Source organism: Podarcis liolepis (assembly GCF_965112155.1).
Source record: "Podarcis liolepis genome assembly, chromosome: 5".
Lineage (NCBI taxonomy): Eukaryota > Metazoa > Chordata > Lepidosauria > Squamata > Lacertidae > Podarcis > Podarcis liolepis.
Genome location: NC_139556.1, coordinates 16,630,823 through 16,656,685, shown reverse-complemented (window position 1 = coordinate 16,656,685; position 25,863 = coordinate 16,630,823). Strand labels below are relative to the sequence as shown.

The window sequence follows — 25,863 nt, the reverse complement described above, 5'->3', positions numbered from 1 at the left end:
CAAAAGAAAAGAAAGGTTAACAATTAGATAAAATTAAGGGTGAGGATTTGCTGAACTAATATTTGAAATTGGAATGCAGAAAGGGGAGGTATGAGGAGGTCGGTGAAGTAAGTTTTAAGAAAATAAGGATTTGAAATTATACTTGTTTTTTCTTTTTTGTCTGTGTTTGTTTGTGAAACTTCAATAAATATTTTATAAAAATAAACCACAGAGCCTCTTGCCGATCAGAAGGTTGGCGGTTCGAATCCCCATGACGGGGTGAGCTCCTGTTGTTCGGTCCCAGCTCCTGCCCACCTAGCAGTTTGAAAGCATGCCAGTGCAAGTAAATAAATAGGTACTGCTCCGGCGGGAAGGTAAACGGCATTTCCGTGTGCTGCTCTGGTTCACCAGAAGTGGCTTAGTCATGCTGGCCACATGACCCGGAAGCTGTACGCTGGCTCTCTCGGCCAGTAAAGCAAGATGAGCGCCGCAACCCCAGAGTCGGTCACGACTGGACCTAATGGTCAGGGGTCCCTTTACCTTTACCTGTACAGGAAAGGGGAAGACTGAAATTAGGGAGAGGAGAGTGGTGAAAGGGCAGAACAGAACAGGGTTGAGAACAGAACACAGCATGCGAGAGGAATGGCTTGCTGGAGCTTAGCATGAGCTTCCCTTTCTATTGCCAGGCCCTTGGGCTTGAAACCTGGGAACAAACCTCGCATTCGAGCTTGTGTAATGTTCCTTTCTTCTTCGCTTTCTGTCAGATTGCCCCTTAAAATAGGGGCCGGCATTGAAGTATGACTTTCTAGAAGCTGGGCTCTTCAGTGGCCCTAGTGGGAGCTTTGTGCTTCCAGTGGAAGACTCACTCACATGGGTTTGATTAAAATGGGACAACTTGTTCAGGTGTTTTTCCAGGGTGTAATGGTCCAAAAACAAGTCAGGGTCGCCCTTGCTGTAGCCCCCAAGGTTTTGTTTGAGACATCAGAAGCTATTATGAGGGGTTGACTGACATAACTTTCTAACCAACTCAATTCCGCTTTTCTCAGTATGCCCGGTATAATGTGGACCTTTGTGTCTTTTCGATATAATTTGTAAACTAGTTTCCTGCACAGTTATCAACCCAGTAAAGGTGCAGGAGCCCAGAAATTCTGGGTTCGGATCTTTGCCTCTGCTGTAAACTTTGTAGGTGCCTTTGGGCCAGTTGCAATTTCTTGACCTTGGATCACCAACCTGTAATTTGGAGATCGTGATTCTGACCTCTCTTACGCGCAGTTACTGCAAGGATTATATGGAGCACTTCAAAAATTCAAGGCACTATGCAAATGTTAGGTAATTGGCTTTCCGCTTGCCAACAACAAGGACACACTTCAACTCCCATCCTGCTACATGGGAGCCACTTCCAAGAAGCCATGTGTTTTAGTAGAGTGTGGGGAAAGCCCACCGGGGTCCCCCAGGGGTGGGAGAGAACACACAGCAATTGCTGCAGGAGTCTTAGCGCCATGTAGATCCAAAATAATTTCTCTCCCAGCTGTTGGTTCATATGGCAGGCGGAGATTGTATACATGACATGCGTTTGCAAACCGCTGAGAGCATCCTGCCTCATGCATAGTTACTCTGATAGCAAGAGTAGGGCTGGGTGATATAGTGACATATCGCCCAAAACCTGTTTGAAGTCCATATTGTGATATCTGTTTTGTAATTTTTGACCTGGCAATATATCGCGAATCACGATGTGTGTGTGTGTGCTGTGCAAAAATAATGGGAAAAACTGAAGCCAGCCCAATGCCTCTACATAGCTCCATCCTTATTTCTGACATTGTCATATATCAGTATATCGCAATGTTTAGTTGGTGATATATTGTGATGTTTAATATCAGATATCGCCTGGCCCTAAGCAAGAGGACCATTAAGCCAGGGTTGTTCAAGCATATCTTTCAAAAAAACCTTTGGTGCCCAGGCTGGACAGATCCCATCATCACAGATGACATTATTTTCAAAGGCAGCCCATACAGCAGGGATGGGGTCCTTGTTGTCCTTCAGAGACATTATGAGATGACCTCTTGCCTTTGGTAGGGAAGGGTACACTAAGACGTACAGGGCCCCAGGGTTTGTGGATGTAGTAGCCCTCGTTTGCCAGGTGTATAATTCAGCATCTACTTTGGCAGAATCTGAAGAAGAGGAGATTGAGCAAGAGGCTAAGGAGCTGAAGAAAACAATGGACCTCAGCATTGTCCGGCTGCGATTCAGCGCCTACCTTCGTGACAGCAGTGGGAACTTCAGCCTGGCGCTGAAGCCGGTTATCTCGGACCCTATCCATGACAGCAGTAAGTCTTCTCTCTTGGTTCGTAGACTGACCTCAGTTGGGGTTTCACCCTTGTTTGGAGGAGAGCCATGGAGCAAGCATTTGCCACTGTGTCTACTGCTTGGCCAGGTTTTGAACATCGGCATCTGGTTAGCCACAGTATGGTCCAAACCACAGAGCCTCTTGGGCTTGCCGATCGGGAGGTTGGCGGTTCAAATCCCCATGACTGAGTGAGCTCCCATCGTTCTGTCCCAGCTCCTGCCAACCTAGCATTTAAAAGCACACCAGTGCAAGTAGATAAATAGGTACTGCTGTGGCAGGAAGATAAACGGCGTTTCCATGCCCTCTGGTTTCTGTCACGGTGTTCCGTTGCACCAGAAATGGTTTAGTCATGCTGGCCACATGACTCAGAAAGCTGTCTGTGGACAAACGCTGGGTCCCTTGGCCTGAAGCAAGATGAGTGCTACATCTGCATAGTTGCCTTTGACTGGACCTAACTGTCCAGGGGTCCTTTACCTTTACCTTTTTACCTTGCTGGGCTGGGTGGGGCTTTGACCTCATCCAGCTGCTTATGTTCTTAAGAAGAGTTCTGCTGGCTCGCAGCAACTGGCTTTCGTTTCACTTTTTATTTGTATACCTCCTTTCTATATTACTATACGGAAGGCAGTTTGCAAGCTAAAGAGATGACAGAAATCATGCACACACCTTGTAACAAGCTGATCTCAAGTACAAAAAAAAGTCATAATGCATACATAACATTAAAATAAACAACTTACTTCAAATAAAGCAACGCTCAGTAATCCATTAGAATATAATGGTGCACAATGAAATTAAATATCAGCAAACTGTAATTAAACATAAATTCTTAACGCTGGGGGTTACCAACCTTTTTTAGCTGTGGACTGGTCCACCACCCCTCAGACCATGTGGTGGACCGGACTATATTTTTTGGGGGGAAATAAACAAATTCCTATGCCCCACAAATAACCCAGAGATGCATTTTAAATAACAGGACACATTCTACTCATGTAAAAAAACACTGATTCCCGGACCGTCCGTAGGCTGGAATGAGAAGGCAATTGGGCCGCATCTGGCCCACGGGCCTTAGGTTGCCTACCCCTGCTTAACGCTCTTAAGAATTACAATAAATAATTACTAAACCGTTAGTAATAAAAAAAAGAACAGCAAGTCACAATGCGTAAAATGCCACAATACATACAAAACCATGTAAAAGGGTCGAACAAATGCACACAATTTATCACGTTGTTGTTTTTAATCCCGGAACTCCTGTCTTCAGCGTGATCTCTGATATTGGGAAGACCACCACAGCTGCATTTAGGTCTCAAGGTTGACACATCTGTTGAGAGGAGTATGCCATCCTTCTCCCCAGGGCCTGATTGTTGATATTTTGGGTCTTACAGATTTTGTAGAACACTAATTTCAAGTCTTCACATTTGTGCTGGAGAGCTTACGAGCTCAGGTGGGGTGTGGGGAACTAGGGTGTATGGGAGACACCACAGACTATGGCCACCAGGTGGCAAGTACAGTGGTACCTCGCAAGACGAATGCCTCGCAAGACAAAAAACTCGCTAGACGAAAGGGTTTTTTGTTTTTTGAGCTGCTTCGCAAGACGATTTTCCCTATGGGCTTGCTTCGCAAGACGGAAACATCTTGCAAGTTTGTTTCCTTTTTCTTAACACCATTAATACAGTTGCGACTTGACTTCGAGGAGCAACTCATAGAACGCGGTGTGGCAGCCTTTTTTGAGGTTTTAAAGACTTTGGTGATTTTTTGAAGCTTTTCCAAAACTTTCCCGACACCGTGCTTCGCAAGACGAAAAAAACCGCAAGACGACAAAACTAGCGGAACGAATTAATTTCGTCTTGCGAGGCACCACTGTAGTAGCCATAAATCACTTCCTGTCTGAGCGTGTAGTGAGGCCTTCTACCAAGATCTCCTTGCATTGCGCAGAACATGGAAGAGAGTTGAATCTCTCTCTGCACCACGTTTTGGAGGTCCCTTCTCCTCCTCAGTCTCCATAGCTTCGCACAAATGGAAAGACTGACACATTCCTTCCCTGAACCTTCTGGGTGCATGGCTAGAGCACATGAGAGGGGTGGGTTGATGGTAATCGCAAAAAATAATGGGCTTCTGAGGCTAGCCAAAATTTGTGATCCTCTAGGCGCACATTTGGCTTGAAATAATGTGGCTCTCGTATGGAGTCCCTTTTCTTACATTTGTACTCATGATTACATACAAAAAAGCTGCCTGGATCTCAGTTACACAGCTCTGCCTTTTCCTTGCTCTTCAGAATCTCCCGGGGCTTCCAACCTGAAGATCTCAAGAATGGACAAGACAGCTGGCTCTGTGCGAGGCGGGGATGAAGTTTACCTGCTGTGTGATAAAGTCCAGAAAGGTGAGCACTGTCCCTTATTCCCCTTATTTTCTTATCTTTCATTGGTTGATGTTTTTGGGGGAGTGGCACCCGAGGTCTTGAACATTAGGAAGCATCAGACGGGGTTGCCAACAAGGTGACGGGGTTGCCAACAAGGTGACCAAGCCACTGCCTCCTTGGTCATGAGGTTATGAGGATGGTTTCTCTCGGAAGATTTTCCAAGAGCAGTGGCACACTTATTATTTCATCTCTGCGTGCTTTTGAAGGCTCGGATTGATTCTGCTGGATCTCACTTTTACTCAGATCCATTGGGAAAGAAGCCTGTGCACGTGGTCCTTTTCTGTGGGCTGGGCTGGGGGGCGTTGATCTGGAGGAACAGAAGTGACCAGAAAAGGATGTCCTCACAACATCTGTTCAAAAATCTGTATGTGCCCACAGGCTTAAAAATGTTGGAGGTACCCTGTCCAATTATGCCTGTGAGTCTTAAGAGCTTGATTCCTTGTACTCTTGTTAAACATTCTTCAGAAATCTGGATGGAGACCAAATTCTGACTTGGTTGTATTGGTTTCTTCTTTGTTCTCAAGACTACTTCACTTGGCTAGGATTTTCCAAATACAGATATATATGTATTTTTGTTTGTTTATGCACTTTCTTACCTGCCCTTTCATCTTAAGGTCCCAGGGAGCCCAGTTACAACCCTAGAAAATAGGATTGCGAAAAGTAAATAAATTTGTTAGAATGGAACAGGACAACTTGTTGCGTTTCTGCCAGGCTTGCTTGCTTCAGAAGAAGCAAGTGTAAACATTGCTTTTCAAGGCAGACGGTCCCTTTGTAAATTGGGCCTTGGAGGGTTCTTCATTAGCACAAGGAGAAGGAATGAAGGAAGACCCCATGTGGCTGCGGAGGAGACTTGTGGCCTGAAAATGGCTTGGGAAAGGGAGAAACTGATGCTCTAGAGCAGGCATCCCCGAACTCTGCCCTCCAGCTGTTTTGGGACTACAATTCCCATCCCTGACCACTGGTCCTGTTAGCTAGGGGTGATGGGAGTTGTAGTCCCAAAACAGCTGGAGGGCAGAGTTCGGGGATGCCTGCTCTAGAGGGCTGGGCTGTGGTCACATAGTGGTATTGATTGCATGCACTGAGAATGTACTGTGTGTGGAGAGAGAGAAGACCTTAAGAAATGAGACCCTGTGCTAGTTCAGATGCCTGGGACCTGAGACAGGGTGGGCTGGTGCTTGCTCACAAGGGAAATAACTTTTCTCTTCCTCCTCCAGATGATATTGAGGTGCGGTTTTATGAAGACGATGAGAATGGCTGGCAGGCCTTTGGGGACTTCTCCCCTACAGATGTACATAAACAGGTACCAGTTGGGTCGTGGGAGGCCTGGGTCCCACTCAATAGATCAGTCTTGCAGAGCAAATCTCTTGTCAGCTTGAGCAATTAGATGCCAAGATTGTGTAGCATTCCGTGTTGCACCAGGCTAAAAGACAGGTAAAAGACCACCAGGTTTTGTGTGCATAGTAATTTAAGGATTGTAAGTGTGGGCTTGGAGTTTCACCTGTCTGGGGAAAATGAGAGGTTATGTTAGTATACATAGGTCCGAAGCATATGCTTTTGGATCGTTGTTGCCTGTTAAACCTGATGAGCTTCGCAAGATCTTTGGAAAGCCCATCTCCTTTCCCTGGTTTGCTCGCCTCTCGCGACCAGTGAACGCAAGCCCTGGGAAACTGGGTTTTCCTTCCAATAAAGCTCAGAGGGCGATAAAATTCTATTCTGCATAGTTGTGCGACTTACTTTAGGTCACGAACCAGGCAGCTACTTGCCCATTTTCATTGCTATTCCTGGGCGAGGTGAGTGACTTGGCAGCTGCAGGGGCTGCATGGATGAAACTGATTTCTTCAGACACATCATTTGGGACTCGGGGCCAAGATGCGGAATAAGCTGCAGCAGTTGTCCTAGTTGATGATCCATTTCTAGAGGTGTATTTCCCTGGACGCCTCAGATCTGTTCAATATCGTAGGCTCGTGAAATCCTGCTGAGCTATTTTTGGACACTGTATTGTGATGGTTCTCCTCCTGGCTGGCGGGTTTTTAGAAGGGTTAATACTTAACGGGGCAACGGCTGTAGCTCAGTGGCCTTCTATGCAGTGGGTTCAATCCCTGGTGTCTCTAGGTAGGGCTAGAAACTTCTCCCAGATACCCTGGAAGCAGCTGCCAAACAGTGTAGACAATACTGAATAATAATAATAATAATAATAATAATAATAATAATAATAATAATAATAATTTTTTATTTATATCCCGCCCTCCCCAGCCGAAGCCAGGCTCAGGGCGGCTAATAACAATAAAATAGTACAACATTCTAAAATCATTTCATTATAAAATTAATTCAAATCAGATTGATGGCAACCATTAGGCTAAAGTTCTGTGAAGATTGCCAAAGGAGGGAGTCAGGCTGTGCCCTGACCAAAGGCCTGGTGGAACAGCTCTGTCTTGCAGGCCCTGTGGAAAGATGTCAAGTCCCGCAGAGCCCTAGTCTCTTGTGACAGAGCGTTCCACCAGATTGGAGCCACAGCCGAAAAAGCCCTGGCTCTAGTTGAGGCCAGCCTAACCTCTCTGTGGCCTGGGACCTTCAGGATGTTTTTGTTTGAAGACCGTAAGTTCCTCTGTGGGACATACCAGGAGAGGCGGTCCTGTAGGTACTAGGGTCCTAGGCCGTATAGGGCTTTAAAGGTTAAAACCAGCACCTTAAACCTGATCCTGTACCCCATCAGGAGTCAGTGCAGCTGGTATAGCACCGGATGAATGTGATCTCGCGGCGAGGACCCCGTAAGGAGTCTCGCTGCAGCATAAGATGGAGCAGTGGTCTGACTCAGTAGAAGGCAGCTTCCCATATTTCTAATATTTTGCTGCTCTGCCTCATGGGAATTAATCTGTCGGGTGCTGCAAGAGAATATCTCTCTATCAAACCACTGTGGGTAGGAGGGAGCCTGTCAATTTTGAGCTCACTTCTCTCTGTGTGCTTATGACATCCAACTCTGCTTTTGATTCTCCTTTAACCCACGGCAGTAGTCAAGTTCTTTACGTTATGATACATTGACTCTGAATCAGTCGGAGCTGCCTCTTGGGTTGCCATTTAAGGCCTACTCAGGTGTTCATACTTTTGTGTCCTTGCAGTACGCCATTGTGTTCCGCACGCCGCCCTACCACAAGACCAAGATCGAGCGCCCGGTCACCGTGTTCCTTCAGCTGAAGCGCAAGCGAGGGGGTGACGTGAGTGACTCCAAGCAGTTTACCTACTACCCGGTGGTGGAAGGTACAGGGAGCTTGTACCAAGAAGTGTCTTGCTACTTCTGTTTGTCCAGTGCCAGCGCAGGGCCTTGTCTTTGACGACTCTCCTCTTGTGTCCTTGGTTGCAGATAAAGAAGAAGTGGAGAGGAAGAGGAAGAAGACCTTGCCTCAGTTTCCTCAGCACTTTGGGGGCGGCTCGCCCATGGGAGGCGCTGGGGGCGGAGCCGGCGGATTTGGTTCTGGCGGAGGTAAACGTTGCTCTTTGTTGACGGAGGCTTGGGGAGTTTGGAATGCCTTGCTCTTTAGGTGGCTTCCTAGTTTTGAGATTGAAGGCTTTTCGTTGCAATAGTTTTGGCAGCAGAGTATAGACTCCAGGAGAGCCTGTAAAATTCTGGCACTGGGCAGTGGAACCCTGAGCATCTTCCACTCTTGTAGGAAGCCAGCTACCCCTGGAGCTCCTTGGGGGTAAAGGCCACCTGACCACGGGAAGCTAGGTTTTAAGCTGTCAGTTTATAAAACGTTGATAGGCGCATCCTTTGCATGGATGTCTTGGGTGCAAAAATAAATGGGTTCGGTTCTGGGTCTCTCCCCAACATCATCTGACATGTAAGTAGGGGCAAAGGATTTCTTTAGCTCTTCTGTGATTTCCTCACCCCCCCTCCCTTTAAACCTTTTTTCATCTGGTGCTTTAAATAAAAAAGGAGTCTCCATTATTTAGCCCAGTGTTTCCCCAACTTGGGTCTCCAGCTGTTTTTGGACTACAGCTCCCATCATCCCTGACCACTGATCCTGTTAGCTAGGGATGATGGGAGCTGTAGTCCAAAGACTGCCAGAGACCCAAACTGGGGAAACACTGATTTAGCCTAAGCACCTTTAGCGATGGCCTGTCGTCATTCTTTCCGATTAGCCATATTGTTTGGTTTGCACTTGTTCTGCTGGTGTAACATGTCCTTCGTTTTGGAGAGGCTTTCACTTCTGTAAAAAGCAGTTGCCTTGCCTTTGGAAGACCATCTGTCATGGATGTTTTCGTTGAGATTCCTGCCTTTCAGGGGGTTTGGATTAAATGACCCTTGGTGTCCCTTACACCTTGACAATTTGACGATTCAATGGCCACTTTTTGCTTTTCTCATTCTGTGCTTCATGTGATAAACATCTTCTCTGTGTTGGCTTAGAGATAAAACAGAGAATCCGCATATGCACTTTGGTGTAATGGTAAGGCTGGTTAGGACCGTAAGAAGCTGCCTTAAGACTCTTTGTCCACCTACCTTAGTGTTGGGACACGGGTGGTGCTGTGGGTTAAACCACAGAGCCTAGGACTTGCTGATCAGAAGGTCGGCGGTTCGAATCCCCGCGACGGGGTGAGCTCCCATTGCTTGGTCCCAGCTCCTGCAAACCTAGCAGTTCAAAAGCACGTCAAAGTGCAAGTAGATAAATAGGTACTGCTCTGGCAGGAAGGTAAACGGTGTTTCCGTGCACTGCTCTGGTTCGCCAGAAGCGGCTCAGTCATGCTGGCCACATGACCCGGAAGCTGTACGCCGGCTCCCTTGGCCAATAAGGCGAGATGTGCGCCGCAACCCCAGAGTCGGCCACAACTGGACCTAATGGTCAGGGGTCCCTTTACCTTTACCTTAGTGTTGCCTGCAGTTGCACTGACAGCGACTTGCCAGGAATTCAGGCAAGTCTCTCCCAGCCCTACCGGGACATGCTGGTGATTGGACTTGGTGTGTAATGCATGCAAAATAGAAGCTCTAGCCACTGAGCTACAGCGAGTCCCCATCCCACTAAGTGGTTGAGGGAGGGGATGCTACTGTAGCTCAGTTCCACAACATTCTTTGATATGAAACGTATCTCTGGCTTTAAGTGAGCCACTGCTGCTGACGGCTGTGAGCGATTCTGGACAATTCATGGGGTGGAATTGCTAAAAGAGCGCAGAGTAGTTTTCTTAATTAGACAGAGAGAGAGAGAGAGAGAGAGAGAGAGAGAGAGAGAGAGAGAGAGAGAGAGAAGGCTGATCTTCCAATGCAATTTGTTGAGGCAGTTCCAATTTCTGCAGCAAGTGGAAACTGCTAATTACCATTCGCTTTACACCTTTCCCCGTGACTCGGGAGGCGAGCGTTCTTTCCAAAGACAGAACCATGCACTCTTGAAGCAGGCAGCCCTCTGACGGAGTCATTATTTTAATTTACTAGCTTGTCTTCAGCGCAGAGAAAGGGGGTCTGGATAACAACGCTCTGCAGAACAAACGGCAGGCGTGTCAGATGTTGCAGAATTAGTAAGCACTGAGCTGAGCATGCCCAGGGGGCTGGTTTCTATTTTTAAATGAGAACGTGCCGCAGATCAAGGTTTCTGGGTTGCAAAGCAGGGAGCAAAGTCTAGTCGCCGTTGACGACTAGAATACAGGCTCACAAACTCTCCTGCAGTAAACTGAACAGTGCCAGTTTCAAATGTGATATCTGAAAGTCCTAAGTTGAGCCGTGACTTTGCCAGTGCGTTATTAGCTTGGGAGCTACTGCCGTGTCTTTGCTGAGCTGGTGACAAAGCAGTGCATAAGTGCAGACCTGACTTATTGGGGTTTGCCCTCCTTCTGCTTTCCAACAGATACAATTTGCGAACAGTGTGTAGGCGGCTTGCATGCCAACTGTGGGCAGGGACATAACCAGAAGTGGTTGGGACCACCCCCTCTCCCACCCCTCTCTCTTTCTTCTCCCCTTCTCTTCCCTGCTTTTCCACTAGACTGCCAGGGGAAGGATGGGTTCCTTTTGCTAGAAGTCTGAAATGTTTATTGAGGGCTCCTGAAATTTAGCCACGCGTCGCTCAACCCTGTGAGCACAACTGGGCTAATATAGAAACCTCTCTCTTATCTCTGTGTTTTGTGTATACGCCTGCCTATCCCAGCTGGGAATCCTTGGCACTCAGCGGGGTACAGCTCTTGCAGCAACAGCAGCATCTACCTCTCTGGCACCTACCCGATGGGCAACTACCAAGGAGGGAGGGGCATCCGCATGCCAGGAACTTCCAAGCCGGAAGAGGGGGAGCAGCAAACATTAGAAGATGGGAGCCGGGTCTCCGCGGAGGAAAAGCGCTACGCAGAACTGCTGCAGCATGGTACGTCTGTGAGACGAGTGCTGTCCAAAGTAGTCTGGGGTTAAGGGGCGTTTCGGAAGCAGCTTACGTGCTGGAGAGTTCTCTATATGCATATATAGAATGAAATATACACATTCTATATGAAAGGGCCACAAAGGGCAAACCACCTAAGAGGTATGCTGATGAGTTTGCTAAAACAGCTGTTGTTAGTAACTCAGAGAAGGTTTGGGAACCTTCAAGCTTCCAAGAGGTCCAAGATTTAACCTCAAAGGGTAAAGGTAAAGGTAAAGGGACCCCTGATCATTAGGTCCAGTCGTGACCGTCTCTGGGGTTGCGGCGCTCATCTCGCTTTATTGGCCGAGGGAGCCGGCGTTCAGCTTCCAAGTCATGTGGCCAGCATGACTAAGCCGCTTCTGGCGAACCAGAGCAGTGCACGGAAATGTCGTTTACCTTCCCGCTGGAGCGGTACCTATTTATCTACTTGCACTTTGACGTGCTTTCGAACTGCTAGGTTGGCAGGAGCAGGGACCGAGCAACGGGAGCTCACCCCGTCACGGGGATTCGAACCGCCGACCTTCTGATCGGCAAGTCCTAGGCTCTGTGGTTTAACCCACAGCGCCACCCGCGTCAAAGGATGCAGAGCCATGTTTAAAAGCCATGAAGGCTGAACTTGATTCCTTAGAGGAACAAGACCTTGAAGAAGTTGCGCCAGGGCTACTATGAGTGGCTGCTGCAGACCCAGCAGGAGAGTGCGCTGATGGATCTCCGCAGCTGCAAGGCTGAGAGGGGAGACGCTCCGGCTGGGGCCCAGTCAGTTGGCTTTTCATCCCCCGGTTCCGACAGCCATAGCCACAGTGGCCCGTCTCTTCCCCTTCCTTCCCCGCTCCCCCAGGAGCCAAACCGATGGTGCTACAAGCTGTAGGACTCTGGCATGTGCACATAGCTGGGGGGGCACTCTTTATCCTCCAAGCGCCACCGGCTTTTTAGTTTCACACTTAATTAATCTGGGAATGTCTGCTTGTAAAAGCCACATGCTCCACCACGGACCTGTGACCTTCCTCTGTTGCAGGGATGGGGAGAACTATTTTCAGCCAGGGTGGGGTGTGTTCCTCCATGAGCATCCATTTTGAGGGGTAGTGGGCACACGATGGCCAGAGGAAAAAGTGGGCAGAGAGACTCCCACCTTTTGTATCATTAGGTTGCATTGCAGCCTCGCGAAAGGCGGTTTTCTGCACACACATTCTCTGTCCAGACAAGTAAGACACATTATCGGATGCCAAGAGCACGTTCCACCCAGGCAAAAGCAGCAAAAGGGGGTTGAGCAGGAAGGTGTGGGTCCCAACAGGAGAGACCTGGAGAGTCGCATCTGGACCCTGTGGGGCCCCCCAACCCCCTGCCCTAGTAGGGCAAAGCTTGGCAAGGGTGGTATTGTGTCCAGGGGGATTCATGCACAGTGACCGAGTGCAAGAAGTCCATTCACACAGTGCCTTTTCCCTGTCCCCCTAGCTCAGGAGTGCAGCTCGTGGATGCTGATGCTCGCTCGGCGCAGCTCCCGGGCTCTTCTCGACTACGCAGTCACGGCTGACCCACGGATGCTGCTGGCTGTGCAGAGGCACCTGGCTGCTTCTCAGGACGAGAACGGAGACACGTGAGTCTGCTGTGGACGGAGCGGGGCCTTTGGGGCAGGCGCTGTCTGGTGGGTGGGAGGTGGCGGGAGCAAGCTGGCTTCCTCCTCCACAATTCGGGGGACAGTTTCCCGCTTCCTGCAATCCTTCTGTTGGAGGCAAGAGTCTGGAGGGTGGTGCTAGGGAGGAGCCACAGCCAGTGCGGTGTAGTGGTTAAGAGCAATAGACTCGTAATCTGGGGAACCGGGTTTGCATCTCCACTCCTCCACATGCAGCTGCTGGGTGACCTTGGGCCAGTCACACTTCTCTGAAGTCTCTCAGCCCCACTCACCTCACAGAGTGTTTGTTGTGGGGGAGGAAGGGAAAGGAGACTGTTAGCTGCTTTGAGACTCCCTAGGGTAGTGATCAAGCGGGATATCAATCCAAACTCTCCTTCTCCTTCTCCTTCTCCTTCTCCTTCTCCTCCTCCTCCTTCTTCTCTCTGCCTCTTGAAATGTGGAAAAGGAAGCAAGGGCTCAAGGAAAGGAATTCTGCTGCCCGCTTGAACAATATATTCAGTCTCTCTCAGAGTTAGGAAACATTTCTTGGTACCTTTTCCCTCCAATCTAATGTTAATATTTTATCGGAAGGATTTCAATTATAAAGAAAGTGATACAGAGAAGAAAAGGGGGGAGTGAGGGTGGGCAAAAGAACAAAGAGGTGCATAAGGGACAAAAAAACATACAAAAATGCAATGTGTACATTCTTATATAAATTGATATCATACCTGATCGAAGCCCTTTAGTATAAACTCCAAGAAACTGCTGTTCCCTTAATATATTTGGCTAGGTTTTTAGATATTTTGATAAAAAAAGCTATCCCCTTTTCTCAGTCTTTGGCTTGTGTCCATTTTCCCAGTTTTTTCTTATACATTGGGCAGACTTGAAAATCTTAGTTTTCCTGTGAAATTCCTTTAAATTGTGAGAACAGCAGTTCTCACCAGATGGTGAGAACAATGGGTGCTTGTGGCGGCTGTTGGTTTGTATTGTTCTTGGGTTTTAGTACGTATTTTGTGTTTTTATTTTGCATTTTTATGCTGTGAACTGCCATGAGGCAGGTGAAGGGCCGGGGTTACATATTTAATAAATAAATATAGTAAAACAAGTGATCACAGAGCTGTAGCGGAGGCCTGACCAGAACTCTTTGTCTAGTCTTCAGCTCGTCCTCTGCCGTTCCGCAGTCCACTCATACGAAAACGTGTCCCATTTGCAATATTCAATTGCCTCCAGTAGTTTCTGGAGGAAACATTTTTTTTTCTTTGGACCGGAAAACCCCCAAAGTAGAGGGAGTTTTGGATCCTCCTTTGCAAATTGTAGAAGGGGGGACTTGGTGACGCACACAGACCATAGCTAGGAGTTGGACTCGCTTCTTGTCCCGTCTGCGACTGACCGCACAGTTCCCGAGAACTTCATCTTCCTGCTCTTAAGACAATAATCTTGTCTGTCCCCACAGGCCTTTGCACCTGGCTATCATCCATGAGCAGACAGCTGTGATTGCCCAGCTGGTCCAAGTGGCAGTCAGCATCCCCAATCAGCAGATCCTCAACATCGCAAATCACTTGCAGCAGGTATAGTAGATGATGTTTCAGGGTGCAGTTTCCCCGCCCCCTACCCTCCCCCCAATCCTTTTGTCTGCATTCCCTAGCACTGTTTGGCTTGTGTGTGTCGTGAGAGTGAGAAAGGATCTCTCTTTTTTCCCTGAGAGCCAGTGTGGTGTAGTGGTTAAGAGCGGTGGACTTGTAGTCTGGTGAACCGGGTTCGATTCCCCGCTCCTCCACATGCAGCTGCTGAGTGACCTTGGGCTAGTCACGCTTCTCTGAAGTCTCTCAGACTCACTTGCCTCACAGTGTTTGTTGTGGGGGAGGAAGGGAAAGGAGATTGTGAGCCGCTTTGAGACTCCTCAGGGTAGCGATAAAGCAGGATATCAAATCCAAACTCCTCCACTCCTCCTCTTCACTAACTCCACCCATCCTTCCAAGTTCTGATACTGCCATGCCTTTGCTCTTGTTGAGCTGTGATAGCCTTGCACAGACTCCTCCTTGGCTTTGTCTGAAGAAGGAGCTGCTGCTGGACGATGCCGAATCAGCAAAACTAACAGCTAAAACAAGAGAACTTAATGATGACTGCTTTATGGAAGAACTGGAAGCCCTTTTTTGCACCGTTTAAAGAAACGTTATAATATGTTGAAGATGTGAGCAGGATTTGAACTACGACAGCAGGAAGAATGAGAGATTATTGTTTTATGGTTATGATGTAGAAGAGTGAAGAGTGCAGCAATGAGACAGATTTTTTTTTTTAAAAAAAGAACACAGAAAATGGGATGGGAAGTTGACAAAACTAAAGAAAAAATAATTATGTATTGGAATTTTATGTGAAATGTGCGGAAATACACACACACACAGTGGTACCTTGGTTGTCAAATGTAATCCATTCCGGAAGACCGTTCAACTTCTGAAATGTTTGACAACCGAGGCACAATGGGTGGTCCGCAAAATCCATTGAAAAAATGGAGAAACATGCCTCGGAAACCACTCGACTTCCGAGGCACGTTCAAAAACAGAATCATTCACTTCTGGGTTGTCGGCATTCGAAAGCCGAAGCATTCTACTTCCAAAGCGTTTGACAACCAAGGTACCACTGAATAAAAGAACTGCCGAAAGCAGACCCCATGGTGTTGGAACGTAACCCCATAACAAGTTAAGAAAATGAGCTGGTCCCAACTTTTCCCTTGTCTCCAGGGATTCTTCCTTGTGAACTTCCTGTTCACTTTGGCGCTGGCCAATATGGCACCTCCAGCTATTGCTGGGCTGCAACTACTTCCATTCCTCTCCATGGGCCGCCATGCTGGCAGGAGTTGAAGTCCAAGAACATCTGGGTGGAGGCACTGTGTCGGACTCCCCTGCTTAGTTTAAGGGCAGCAGCGAGGAGTGGTCCTAGTTTCCTTGAACCAGGTGTGAATCCACATAGAGTACGCCTGTCTGATCATTGCTTGCGCAGGTAGATGATTGAGTCTTGTACAAGGAAGTGTCTCCTTCTCCTCTGTTACTCAGGTGGGAGTGGAGAGAAAGTGGCCACCCCAGAACGTTGCTTAGATGGGAAGGGGCGAAGGAAGTTTCTCTGGCCTTTGCACTTAGGAGAAACACCTTGATTCCCTGCCCCGTTCTTTTGCTAGAATTAGACCCGTCTCCCCATTTTCTCTGCAGACACCTTTGCACCTGGCTGTGATCACCCGCCAGCCCAGGGTGGCTGGGTTCTTGCTGCAGGCCGGTGCGGACCCGACTCTGCTGGATCGCTATGGCAACTCCGTAGTGCACCTGGCGCTGCAGCTGGGGGATGAGGAGATGCTGAAGACCCTCCTCTGTCACCTCGGCTCCCACACCCTCCAGCTCCTGGAAACACCTAATTATTATGGTAAGTGACGGGATAGTTTTGGAGGCTCAGGCAGGTGACAGCTGGCTGGCTGGTTTCAGAGTGAATGTCTATGAGCAGCTCGAAACAAGAGGGGAAGGCAGTGCATAATCTGCAGGAGGTGTGCTGTCTAGGGATGGGTGATATCTGGCTTTCAACATCACAATATATCACCAGCTAAATATCATGATATTTTGATACACCGTATTTTTCGCTCTATAAGACGAACCAGACCATAAGACGCACCTAGTTTTTGGAGGAGGAAAACAAGAAAAAAATACTCTGAATCCCAGACACATTTCCCCTTACTTTTTAGGGAGGGAAAAAGTGAGTCTTATAGAGCAAAAAATATGGTATATATCTGTGGTGGCAGAGAGCCTTGCTGGGCCTCCCCATGGGGGCAGAGAGTCCTGCCGTACCTCCCCACAGCGGTGGAGGGCCTTGACAAGGCTCCCTGCGGCAGTGGAGGGCCTTAAAATGTAAAGTAGTAGATCAAATGAAAATATTAAATAAACTTCTGTATATTACATTTAATATATTTTCAAATGATTTACTAGTCAAGTTGCATCTGCTTCCCCACCCAGAGGTCTAAGTGGAATCTGTGCATGCATAAGTTCAACTAAACTTTCTTCTTCTACTTTCCTGGAAGTAAGCCCCAGTGAATTCAGAAGGGCTTGTTTGTGAGTTGACACACATTTGCATTCACTGCTTACTGAAAAACAGCCTCCCCGTCATTCTTACATAGTACCCAACCTCCCATTTCAGCATTAGGCAGGCAGCTAAATCTTCTCCCCTCCATTTCCCCCTGACACAGAAGGACTCCCCCATCCCACCAATTTCTCTTTTTTTATCAAAGGGAGGGAGGCAGGGCAAGCAAGCATGCAAGCAAAAAGATAACGGTAAAGGTAAAGGGACCCCTGACCATTAGGTCCAGTCGTGGCCGACTCTGGGGTTGCGGTGCTCATCTCGCTTTATTGGCCGAGGGAGCCGGCATGCAGCTTCCAGGTCATGTGGCCAGCATGACTAAGCCGCTTCTGGCAAACCAGAGCAGCACACGGAAATGCCGTTTGCCTTCCCGCTGGAGCGATACCTATTTATCTACTTGCATTTTGACGTGCTTTCGACTGCTAGGTTGGCAGGAGCAGGGAGTGAGCAACGGGAGCTCACTCTGTCACTAGGATTTGAACCGCCGACCTTACCGGCAAGTCCTAGGCTCTGTGGTTTAACCCACAGCGCCACCCGCGTCCCTAAAGGTAAAGGGACACCTGACCATTAGGTCCAGTCGTGGCCGACTCTGGGGTTGTGGCGCTCATCTCGCTTTATTGGCCAAGGGAGCCGGCATACAGCTTCCGGGTCATGTGGCCAGCACGACTAAGCTGCTTCTGGCAAACCAGAGCAGCGCATGGAAATACCGTTTACCTTTCCGCCGGAGTGGTACCTATTTATCTACTTGCACTTTGACGTGCTTTCGAACTGCTAGGTTGGCAGGAGCAGGGACCGAGCAATGGGAGCTCACCCCGTCGCGGGGATTCGAACCGCTGACCTTCTGATCGGCAAGTCCTAGGCTCTGTGGTTTAACCCACAGCGCCACCCACGTCCCTTAAGCAAAAAGATAGTCTCATTTAAATTAAAAAACACCCTTTTTAATATGTAGGTTAGCTATTTAGGGGGAGCCAACAACATAATCACCACCTGAAAATACCCCCCCCCCTCTTTTTTTCACTGGCGAGGGAAGAAAGAAGTGCTTTCCAGTTCTTTGTTTACTTCGCCTCTTGGGGTTGCTCCTGAATTGTTAGCAGGCTCTGCATAATTAGCTGAGCTCTAAGTGGAAAGATAACTGGAAGCTGAAAGAGTTTGCTGGTTTGTGTGAGGGCTTATCTTCTTTCTTACTGGTTAGAAGGGAGGAGGGAGAGAGCTTAATAAAGCTGGAGACACTGGTGCCTGCAAATTATCTGCAAAATATTGAGCTACCCCCTGGGAAGCTGTTAAGTCTCCACCTTTTGTTCACGGTGTATATTGCCTAGCTGAAACACTTATTTCAATACCGGTATTCAAATTCAAGGATAAAGCGATTTTATTGCACAGCCTTAGTGCTGTCCCTAGAGGGGTTTCCCCAGCCGTCCTCAAAAGCAGCTTTTTGGTGCTTCGTTCCCACCAACCTTTGCTCCTTTGTTAGGCCTTTTCCCTGTGCACCTCGCCGTGAAGTGCAAGAACCCGGTCTGCATCGAGCTGCTTGTCGAGAAGGGAGCGGATGTGAACGCAGCCGAGCGGCAGAGCGGCCGGAGCCCTTTGCATCTTGCTGTGGAGATGGAGAACCTTAACCTGGCGACGTACCTGTTGAAGAAGGTATGCGGGGTTTGGCTGTGTCCAGTAATGGCTTCCCCATCCTCCTTCACGTATGTGGGAAGGGCTGGCTCTGTTCTGAGAGCGCTTGCCAGCCTTTAATCCTGTGCCCTTTCTCTGTCCAGCTGGGAGCTGATGTGAATGCCCAGACGTCGGCCGGCAATACGCCTCTTCACCTGGCAGCAGGCATGGGCTCCCCCATCCTTACCAGGATGCTGATCAAAGCAGGTAAATCATCTCTCCAGGGTCCCTGGGACTCAGTAGGGCTCAAGGATTCCTCTGGGAGCTGTTGGGCTGCCCACTTTTTATTCTCACCCTTCTGGTTTAAGAAGAGCTGAAACTTTGCATTGACCGAAAGTCATCTGACTTCCTACTAGGTATTTATTTCCATCCAGCAGATGACCTGGGTCATCTGCACCCAGAACGTTACTCACTCAAGAGGGAGCAGTTCTTACTGGGATGGGAAGTGGGGATCTTGGAACCCATTCCATTTGTCAGGAGAGGACTCTGGGCTCAGTTGCTCAGTTATAAGGTCTCTCTCTCTTTGTCATGTCCACTTATTTATGGGTGCAGTCTAGACAACAAATGTTGCATTAGTTGGACTGGGGTGGGGGGGAATGAGCTATGCAGTTGATTTCAAACGGAAGATGACATTGAATAAATATCCCAGACTTTTAAAAGTTTGGGGGAAGGAGAGGGTGGGCAACAAACTGGTCCAGAGAAAGATTGGAATTCAGCACTGACAAGCAGAAAGGCTTGGGCTAATGGGACAATCTCTCATCTCCTACCCATGCGCTGTTCTGGGGGTGTTCCTGTGCCTCCAGTGGATTTGGGGAAAGAGATGGGGGAAAGCCTGTTCCACAGGTGGGGAGTCCTTGCACTGGCTTCCAGTAGCAGAAAGGGTTTGTTGAATCTGGGCCTAAAATTCCAGAACAAGGCGTAGTGCAATCACAAAGGGAGCTGCCCGATAAACCCCCTGATATACCTTGTCCTGTTTGAAGCATTATTCCAGCTGAACTCCCTGTTGAACTCCCCAGGGGCAGATGTCCTGTGTGAGAACGACGAGCCCATCTCGGCCCCCTCGTCTAACCCAAGCAGTGACGTGGAGTTGGAACAGGAAGAGGAGGAGGAATGGGTCATGGAGCTGGGAGAAGCCCTGGTGGAGCCGGGTGCAGACAGCGTGGCTGAGCTGAAGAGCAAATGGCCTGACAAGCATGGGCGGGGGCACACGCCATTGGACTTGACTTCAAGCCAGAAGGTATGTAATGTTTTGGGGGGTTCAGATTGGACCCTCGCTGCAGTAGAGCCATTCCTAGTTGCAACATATGCAATGTTCTAGACCAGACTTTCCCAAACTTGGGTCTCTAGCTGAGAGCCAAGGTGGCGTAGTGGTTAAGAGCGGTAGACTCGTAATCTGGTGAACTGGGTTCGATTCCCTGTTCCTCCACCTGCAGCTGCTGGGTGATCTTGGGCCAGTCACACTTCTCTGAAGTCTCTCAGCCCCACTCACCTCACAGAGTGTTTGTTGTGGGGGAGGAAGGGAAAGGAGATTGTTAGCTGCTTTGAGACTCCTTAGAGTAGTGATAAAGCCACTAGAGTAGTGATCAAATCCAAACTCCTCTTCTTCTTCCAGCTGTTGTTGGACTACAACTCACATCATCCCCATCTAGCAGTACCAGTGGCCAGGGATGATGGGAGTTGTAGTCCCAACAGCAGCTGGGGACCCAAGTTTGGGAAGCTCTGTTCTGGACCAGCCTCTTCTGGACTGCAGCTCCCATCATTCCTGGCTGTTGGCTGACGCTTGTTGTGTTGCCCTCCCTGGTGTTGTGAGCTACATTGTCCACCTCTGGATTATAGAGCGTCCTGCAACTAAGGCAGTTTGGATCATCGCCCACCTCTGATCATAGCTATTTGTAGCTCTCTGTGTACCCCTTTGCACCCCATGTTTTGTGATGGGACGGACCCCATCCCCATGCACTCAGTAGAAGAAACTCTTTTTTATCTCTCCTGATATAACCTGCTTAGGGGACAGTTAGAGGTAACCAAGGCTTCTTTCCTTCCAGGTGCGGGAGATATTGCAGCAAGCATTGCTGCAGAACCCAGAAAGGGAACAGTCTGCCGAGACTCCTGCTTCCAGGCAAGGTGAGTGAATGCTTATTTTCCGCTTGGGGTCCCGCTGAGAAATAACCCCTGTGCATCATTTCACATTTGGACTAGGGGGCTTTGGCCATCGATGTATATAAAATTCCAATACATATTAAAATATATATTACTGACTTTCCATCCCATTTTCCGTGACGTTTTTCTTATCCCCCCCCTTGCTGAACCCTGTCCTCCTCTCTTATTTAACATAGTCATAACACAATAATCTTTAATTGTTATGTCGCTCACAGTTCAAAACCTGCTCACAGATTCATTTTGTAGTCTTTCTTCAAATAATCTGAAAAGGGCTTTCATTCTTCAAGAAAAACAAATGTCACTAAGTTCTCTTATTTTAGCTCTTATTTTTGCTTTACTTATCTATTCTTTTTTAGCGGGGGCCGTAGGTGCTGCTTTCCTGGTCGGGTGTGGGGAGGAGGCAATGGCTTTTAGGCACCTTTGTGCAGAGAAGCGATCGTCTGTCATCCTCTGTCTCTGATTTCTCCAGGAAGCGTCCTGTCTCTGAATAGCGACACCCTCCAGAGTCTAGAGAAGCTTCTGAACCATGACTGCCAAGGGGCAGACTGGGCAGAGCTAGCCAAGAGACTGGGCCTCTGCAGCCTGGTGGAGACCTACAGAGGGGCAGAGTCGCCCAGCAGAAGACTTCTTCTGAGCTACGAGGTTAGTAGATCCTCCTCTGTCCCTTGCCCTCCCCCTCTCCTCTGTCACCGATTCCTAGCAGGTCCCCTCTGAACCCTCTATGTTTTTCTCTCTCTTCCCCCCCAGCTTGCTGGCGGCAGCCTCAAGGGTCTGCTGGAAGCGCTTGACTCCATGGGACTGAAGGAGGGAGTGAAGCTACTGCAGAGACCAGAGACGTTCGTCAAGCTACAGAGTACAGGTACAGATACGGAACGTTAGAGCTGGGGTTGCAGGGGCAGGAAGACTGCACCGGATAACTTGCTGACGGCTATCTCTGTCTGCCTCTCTCAGAGCTGAAGGAAGATAGCGCCTATGGGAGCCAGTCCGTGGAAGAGGAGCCAGCAGCCCTGCCTGGGAAGCTTCCACCAGCCTCCTCGCTGGAAGTCCCACCTCTCTTGCCTCACAGCCAGCAGGAGCAAGTGCACTGATACGAGAGAAGCCGGAGCCTCGCTGGGGGAAGGGTGATTTCGGACATGTGCCTCTCGGACCCAGGACTTGGGCATCAGGAGCTGGGAAGGCCGTGCAGAGCTCGGCGCAGCTCTGATTTTCACGGCTGGTCTGCACAATGTAGGAAGGACTGTTGCAGTTAGCTTAGCCTGCCTTGCATTCACCAGACCTTCACCAAATGTGGGAGATAGGGATAAGCAGCTGTTTTGTCCTGGTGCCTTTTATCAAATTCTGATTCCAAGCCTGATCAGGACTTTGGGTCTTCTGCTCTTCCTGAGACAACCTTGCTCCCCGGCATCAGCCATGTCCCCTGTGATGGGTTAGGTTTGGTTGGACAATGGATGCTATTTACTCCTGAGCTCCTGGACTGCCCCACAAATTGGTCCCCTTTTAGTGCCTTTTTATAGTCCTAGTGATTCAGGTGCCTGCCTTCTCCTTGGGAATTAATGGCTCTACAGAACTGAATTTTCACCTGTGGCTTGGTAATTTGGGGCAGAACCCCCAAAATGCGTTCAGGCGAAAGAAACCCTACGTTTGGCACAACCCTCGTGCCATGTGAAGCAGGGTAACAGCCCTTTCAGAACCTTGTGAACAAATTTGTTGCTTAGTCCTACGATCTAATTTGGATTTGAGCAAACCCTTACATAATGGCTCATCTTGGAAAATTTGCTAACATGCAATTTTAACAATTGCCTATCAGCAGGTGTCCAGTCTGCACATTGTTTTCAAGCGACAAAGAATGCCATTCAATGTCAGTAAGCAGTTTCGACAAGTGAAGCAAGAAGGATGTTCTGGCCCTTGGTAGCTGCTGACAGTTGTGCTTCCTAGTCAGAGGTGTGTGAGCGGGGAGAGCTCTTGCAATGTTGAGTAGCTAAAACTTTGATTTAAAGATTTGCAGTTAGGAATCCATGCTGGTTTGTTTGGGGGGGGGGGAGTCTTCTGAGCTGAAAATTCCAACCTTGGCTCAGAAACACCCCCCCCCCCCCAGTTCTGTGAAGGGAATAAATGATGCAAATTTGCATGTACACAGCAAAGAGGCCTTTTCAGGAGAACTTGGCCCTTTGGATACAAGAAGGAAACCGGCGCATCAGAGGACAAAAGTATTGAGTGGATGACTGACAAGTTCTGCCACAACCGCACTCCAATTTCTAAGCCTTTGTAGTTTTCAAAAGACTTCTGTCATAGAGAATAGACTTGTGCTTTGCGGATAATTTTTTAAAATAAATAAAAATCCCAGGGTGATTATGTCTGCATCAAAAGTACATTCATCATTGATGCTTTAGCTGAGATTCCTGCATTTGCAGAAGGTTGGACTAGATGACCCTTGGGTACCTTCCAACTTTATGATTCTATGCTGATTAATGCATTTTTCTAGACCATTTGCCTTCCAGGTGTCCTCCAGACGTTTTGGACTACCTCTCCAATCAACCCCAGTGTGGTCCAAAAGAATCTAGAGAGCATAAGGTTAGTGAATGTTGTTTCAGGCTGTTAAGAAAATGTTCCATTAGTTTATCACAGGCTGTGTTTATATGTAAGACTTAAGTCAAACCATTGTGAGCATGCTGGTTTCAGAGGAGGAGAGTGGAGCTGTTTGCCTCCTCGGTCCATTTTAGCTTAGTGCAACATGGCGGTTTAGCCAAGGCTTTAGTGTGCTGTTTGAACCCAGGTTTGTGGTTGAGCTTTATTTCCCTCTTGACCACAGTTTCTGCTCCAAGGTTTTGTCTTGGCTGCAGATGGTTCTTGAGGAGGAGAGCTTAGTCAGGACCCCAGCAAGTGACAGACAAGTGGCTGTTAGGCAGTAAGAATCTGGATTGATGTGTTGTGGCTTCTGGCATCCAAGAGCAGAGTTCTCTCTTCCAGGGATGATGCTCAGAAGCCAGCCTTTCTTCCATAGCAGAGTGGTTTATATACGTGCCACTTTTCTGCCAGCCTTGCCTATTAATGTTAGGAAAGATTCACTACCAGAAAAGGGCTAGTTGAATGATCTGGCCCTTTCCAAGTACCTCTCCTCTTCCACATTGCCCTGTATTCCATGCAGAATACAATAAGCCTTTCAAACTGCTTTTACAAATCATCAGAGTAAAAATTGGAAGCGCCATTCTCTACCCCTCCTCCCAAGTTTTCAGAACTTGCTGTAACCTGCAAAAATGCTGCAGTGTTCTCTTCACTGTCTTTACTTCCTTTCATTGTGTTCTCTTACTGCTCTTGCTCTACTCTTCAGCTTCTCCTTTTATCCTGCTGTTCCAGACGCACCTCCATTTTTGCTTGCTGCTTTATTGTGAACTCGGTATAGACTTTGCTCTAGTTCCTGTCTGATTCTTTTCATTCTCCAGTCTCTAACCCTGATAAACTCTGGGTAGCATCCAGGGAGTTGCACAAGTTGGGAGGCGGCCGGCAAAGCCATTTCCCTCCCACCCCTCTGCAGCTCCTTTTGGGCTGTGTTCCTTGGAGAATGGCAGCAGAGAGAGAGAAAACTGCCCCAAATTAGCTGGAGGGCTCTTGGGCCCTAAACCATATTTCACTGTGTTGGTATTAGCTTTGTAGAATTCTCTTCCACCCGATAGTTGCCTGGTTTCATCTGTTTCCTTCCTTTACTGTTGTTGTCACATGGTACATCTGATCCTTTCCCCCCTCCAGCTCAGCCCTTCATGGCGTCTTTCTTCAGGTCACCCCCACCCCCCAGGTATGTCCATTTTGTTTGTATTCGTATGCATAGCAACCATGCGTCTTTACTTCTTCTGTTTAGCTTTCTCCAGCCCCTACAGTATTTCACGTGTCTGAATAGTGGTGTGCCTTGTTCCCTGTGGCCATGGCCTTGCTCCAAGTAACTAGTTACCCAGTAGCTGCTTGACCTTTGCTCCTCAGCCATGGTAGGCAGTATGGCCAAATGGTCAGGGATGGTGGCAGTTGGGCATCCCAAGGAGAGCTGTGGGGTCCCTACTTTCCACAAGGGTCAGGCAGCTTCCTGCTCCTTACGTAACCCAAGTGTGTTGAAAAACAAAATGGCCGCCCTTCTGCCATGGCAGTGGCCCCCTCTGGCTCTCTTTTTTCAGTTGGGTAGGAACAGCTGTTGTTGTTGGTTTAGGACAGCAGTGTTAAGATGCTTTTGGCTCAGGGAGAAGCAGGTCAATGAAGGTGCTTGAATAAGTTTTACTTAGGTAATTAAAGGAAGAAACTGTACAGAGCTCTTTAGGTTTGCTTTTTTTACAGTCAATTCAAGAGCAGAATAAAAAATTGACACATTCAGAGAGTCAGTGCTGGAAACAGCCAGCCAGTCCCCTGCTCCCCCCCCCCTTTGCCCTTCTTTACGTCTGCAGAATTTCCCATCCCCCCCCCCGCCCGACTGTCACCTGGGGCTTTCTTTAACCCATCTCCTGCTGTTTTAAGCAAGTATTGGAGCCACATCCTTAAAGCCCTTTGAAGTGACAAGTGAGAAGGAGCAGGCCGGTTGTGTGTAGCCAGGGGGGGTTGCCGTGTTTTCTTAAACTTGGGTCCCTGGCTGTTGCTGGAATACAACTCCCATCATCTCCAGCAACAGGCGGGGACCCAAGTTTGAGGGAACACTGGTTGAGGGGTGGAAATGCTCCTGGCAATTTCAGAACCCTCAAACCCACCCTTGTGAGATTAATCTATATGTATTCTGGCTAGGACTATGGGCTACTCAGTTCTGGCCCCTGCATTGTTTAAGCCCCACATCAACTAGACCAAAAAAAAGGCCAACATGCTCATCATCCACAGTGATCTCCATAGGGGGGAGGAGGAGGGATTAGAGGGGGTGTGCTCTTGGGGGGGGTGTCCCCCACCCCTACTATGGCTTTGTCAGGCTGCCACCCGGGAGGCATCCGTTGTCCCTGGTTACCCTGTTAAGTGCTGGTCCCTTGAAGCCAAAGGGCAACCCCCCCCCCAAGCCCCGAACAAGTATCAGGGTGACTCGAGGCCCAGCTTGTGCTGGTGGACAGCTGCTGGTGGTGAAGAATGAATTGGGCACCCGTGCAGGAGTTGCTTGTGCTCCTGTAGGCAGCCAGTGCAAGCGTCGTGTCTGCAGGAGGGATCAGGGCCCTTGCCACCCCGAGCTCTGGGCCAAACGGTCCCTGCTTAAAACGAAGCAAGTGTC

The 25,863-nt window shown here is 48.7% G+C and overlaps 1 protein-coding gene across 3 annotated transcripts in view; it reads left to right on the top strand.

Annotated features, from left to right (window-relative positions):
- The window catches only part of NFKB2 (nuclear factor kappa B subunit 2), an 86,990-nt gene extending 63,996 nt beyond the window's left edge, over positions 1-22,994 (top strand). For 2 of the 3 annotated variants that reach the window (XM_083502490.1, XM_083502489.1), the window contains 16 exons: positions 2,145-2,303; positions 4,593-4,697; positions 5,951-6,036; positions 7,853-7,991; positions 8,095-8,214; positions 10,862-11,071; positions 12,557-12,698; positions 14,167-14,281; positions 15,917-16,124; positions 18,298-18,467; positions 18,590-18,692; positions 19,502-19,722; positions 20,528-20,606; positions 21,112-21,284; positions 21,390-21,501; positions 21,594-22,994. In XM_083502490.1, coding sequence (XP_083358616.1) covers positions 2,145-2,303; positions 4,593-4,697; positions 5,951-6,036; positions 7,853-7,991; positions 8,095-8,214; positions 10,862-11,071; positions 12,557-12,698; positions 14,167-14,281; positions 15,917-16,124; positions 18,298-18,467; positions 18,590-18,692; positions 19,502-19,722; positions 20,528-20,606; positions 21,112-21,284; positions 21,390-21,501; positions 21,594-21,730 — 2,279 coding nt within the window. In that variant the 3' untranslated portion in view covers positions 21,731-22,994. The remainder of the gene's footprint in view (positions 1-2,144; positions 2,304-4,592; positions 4,698-5,950; positions 6,037-7,852; positions 7,992-8,094; positions 8,215-10,861; positions 11,072-12,556; positions 12,699-14,166; positions 14,282-15,916; positions 16,125-18,297; positions 18,468-18,589; positions 18,693-19,501; positions 19,723-20,527; positions 20,607-21,111; positions 21,285-21,389; positions 21,502-21,593) is intronic. The other variant, XR_014525903.1, reaches the window with a different exon arrangement.
- Positions 22,995-25,863: the final 2,869 nt, after the last annotated feature.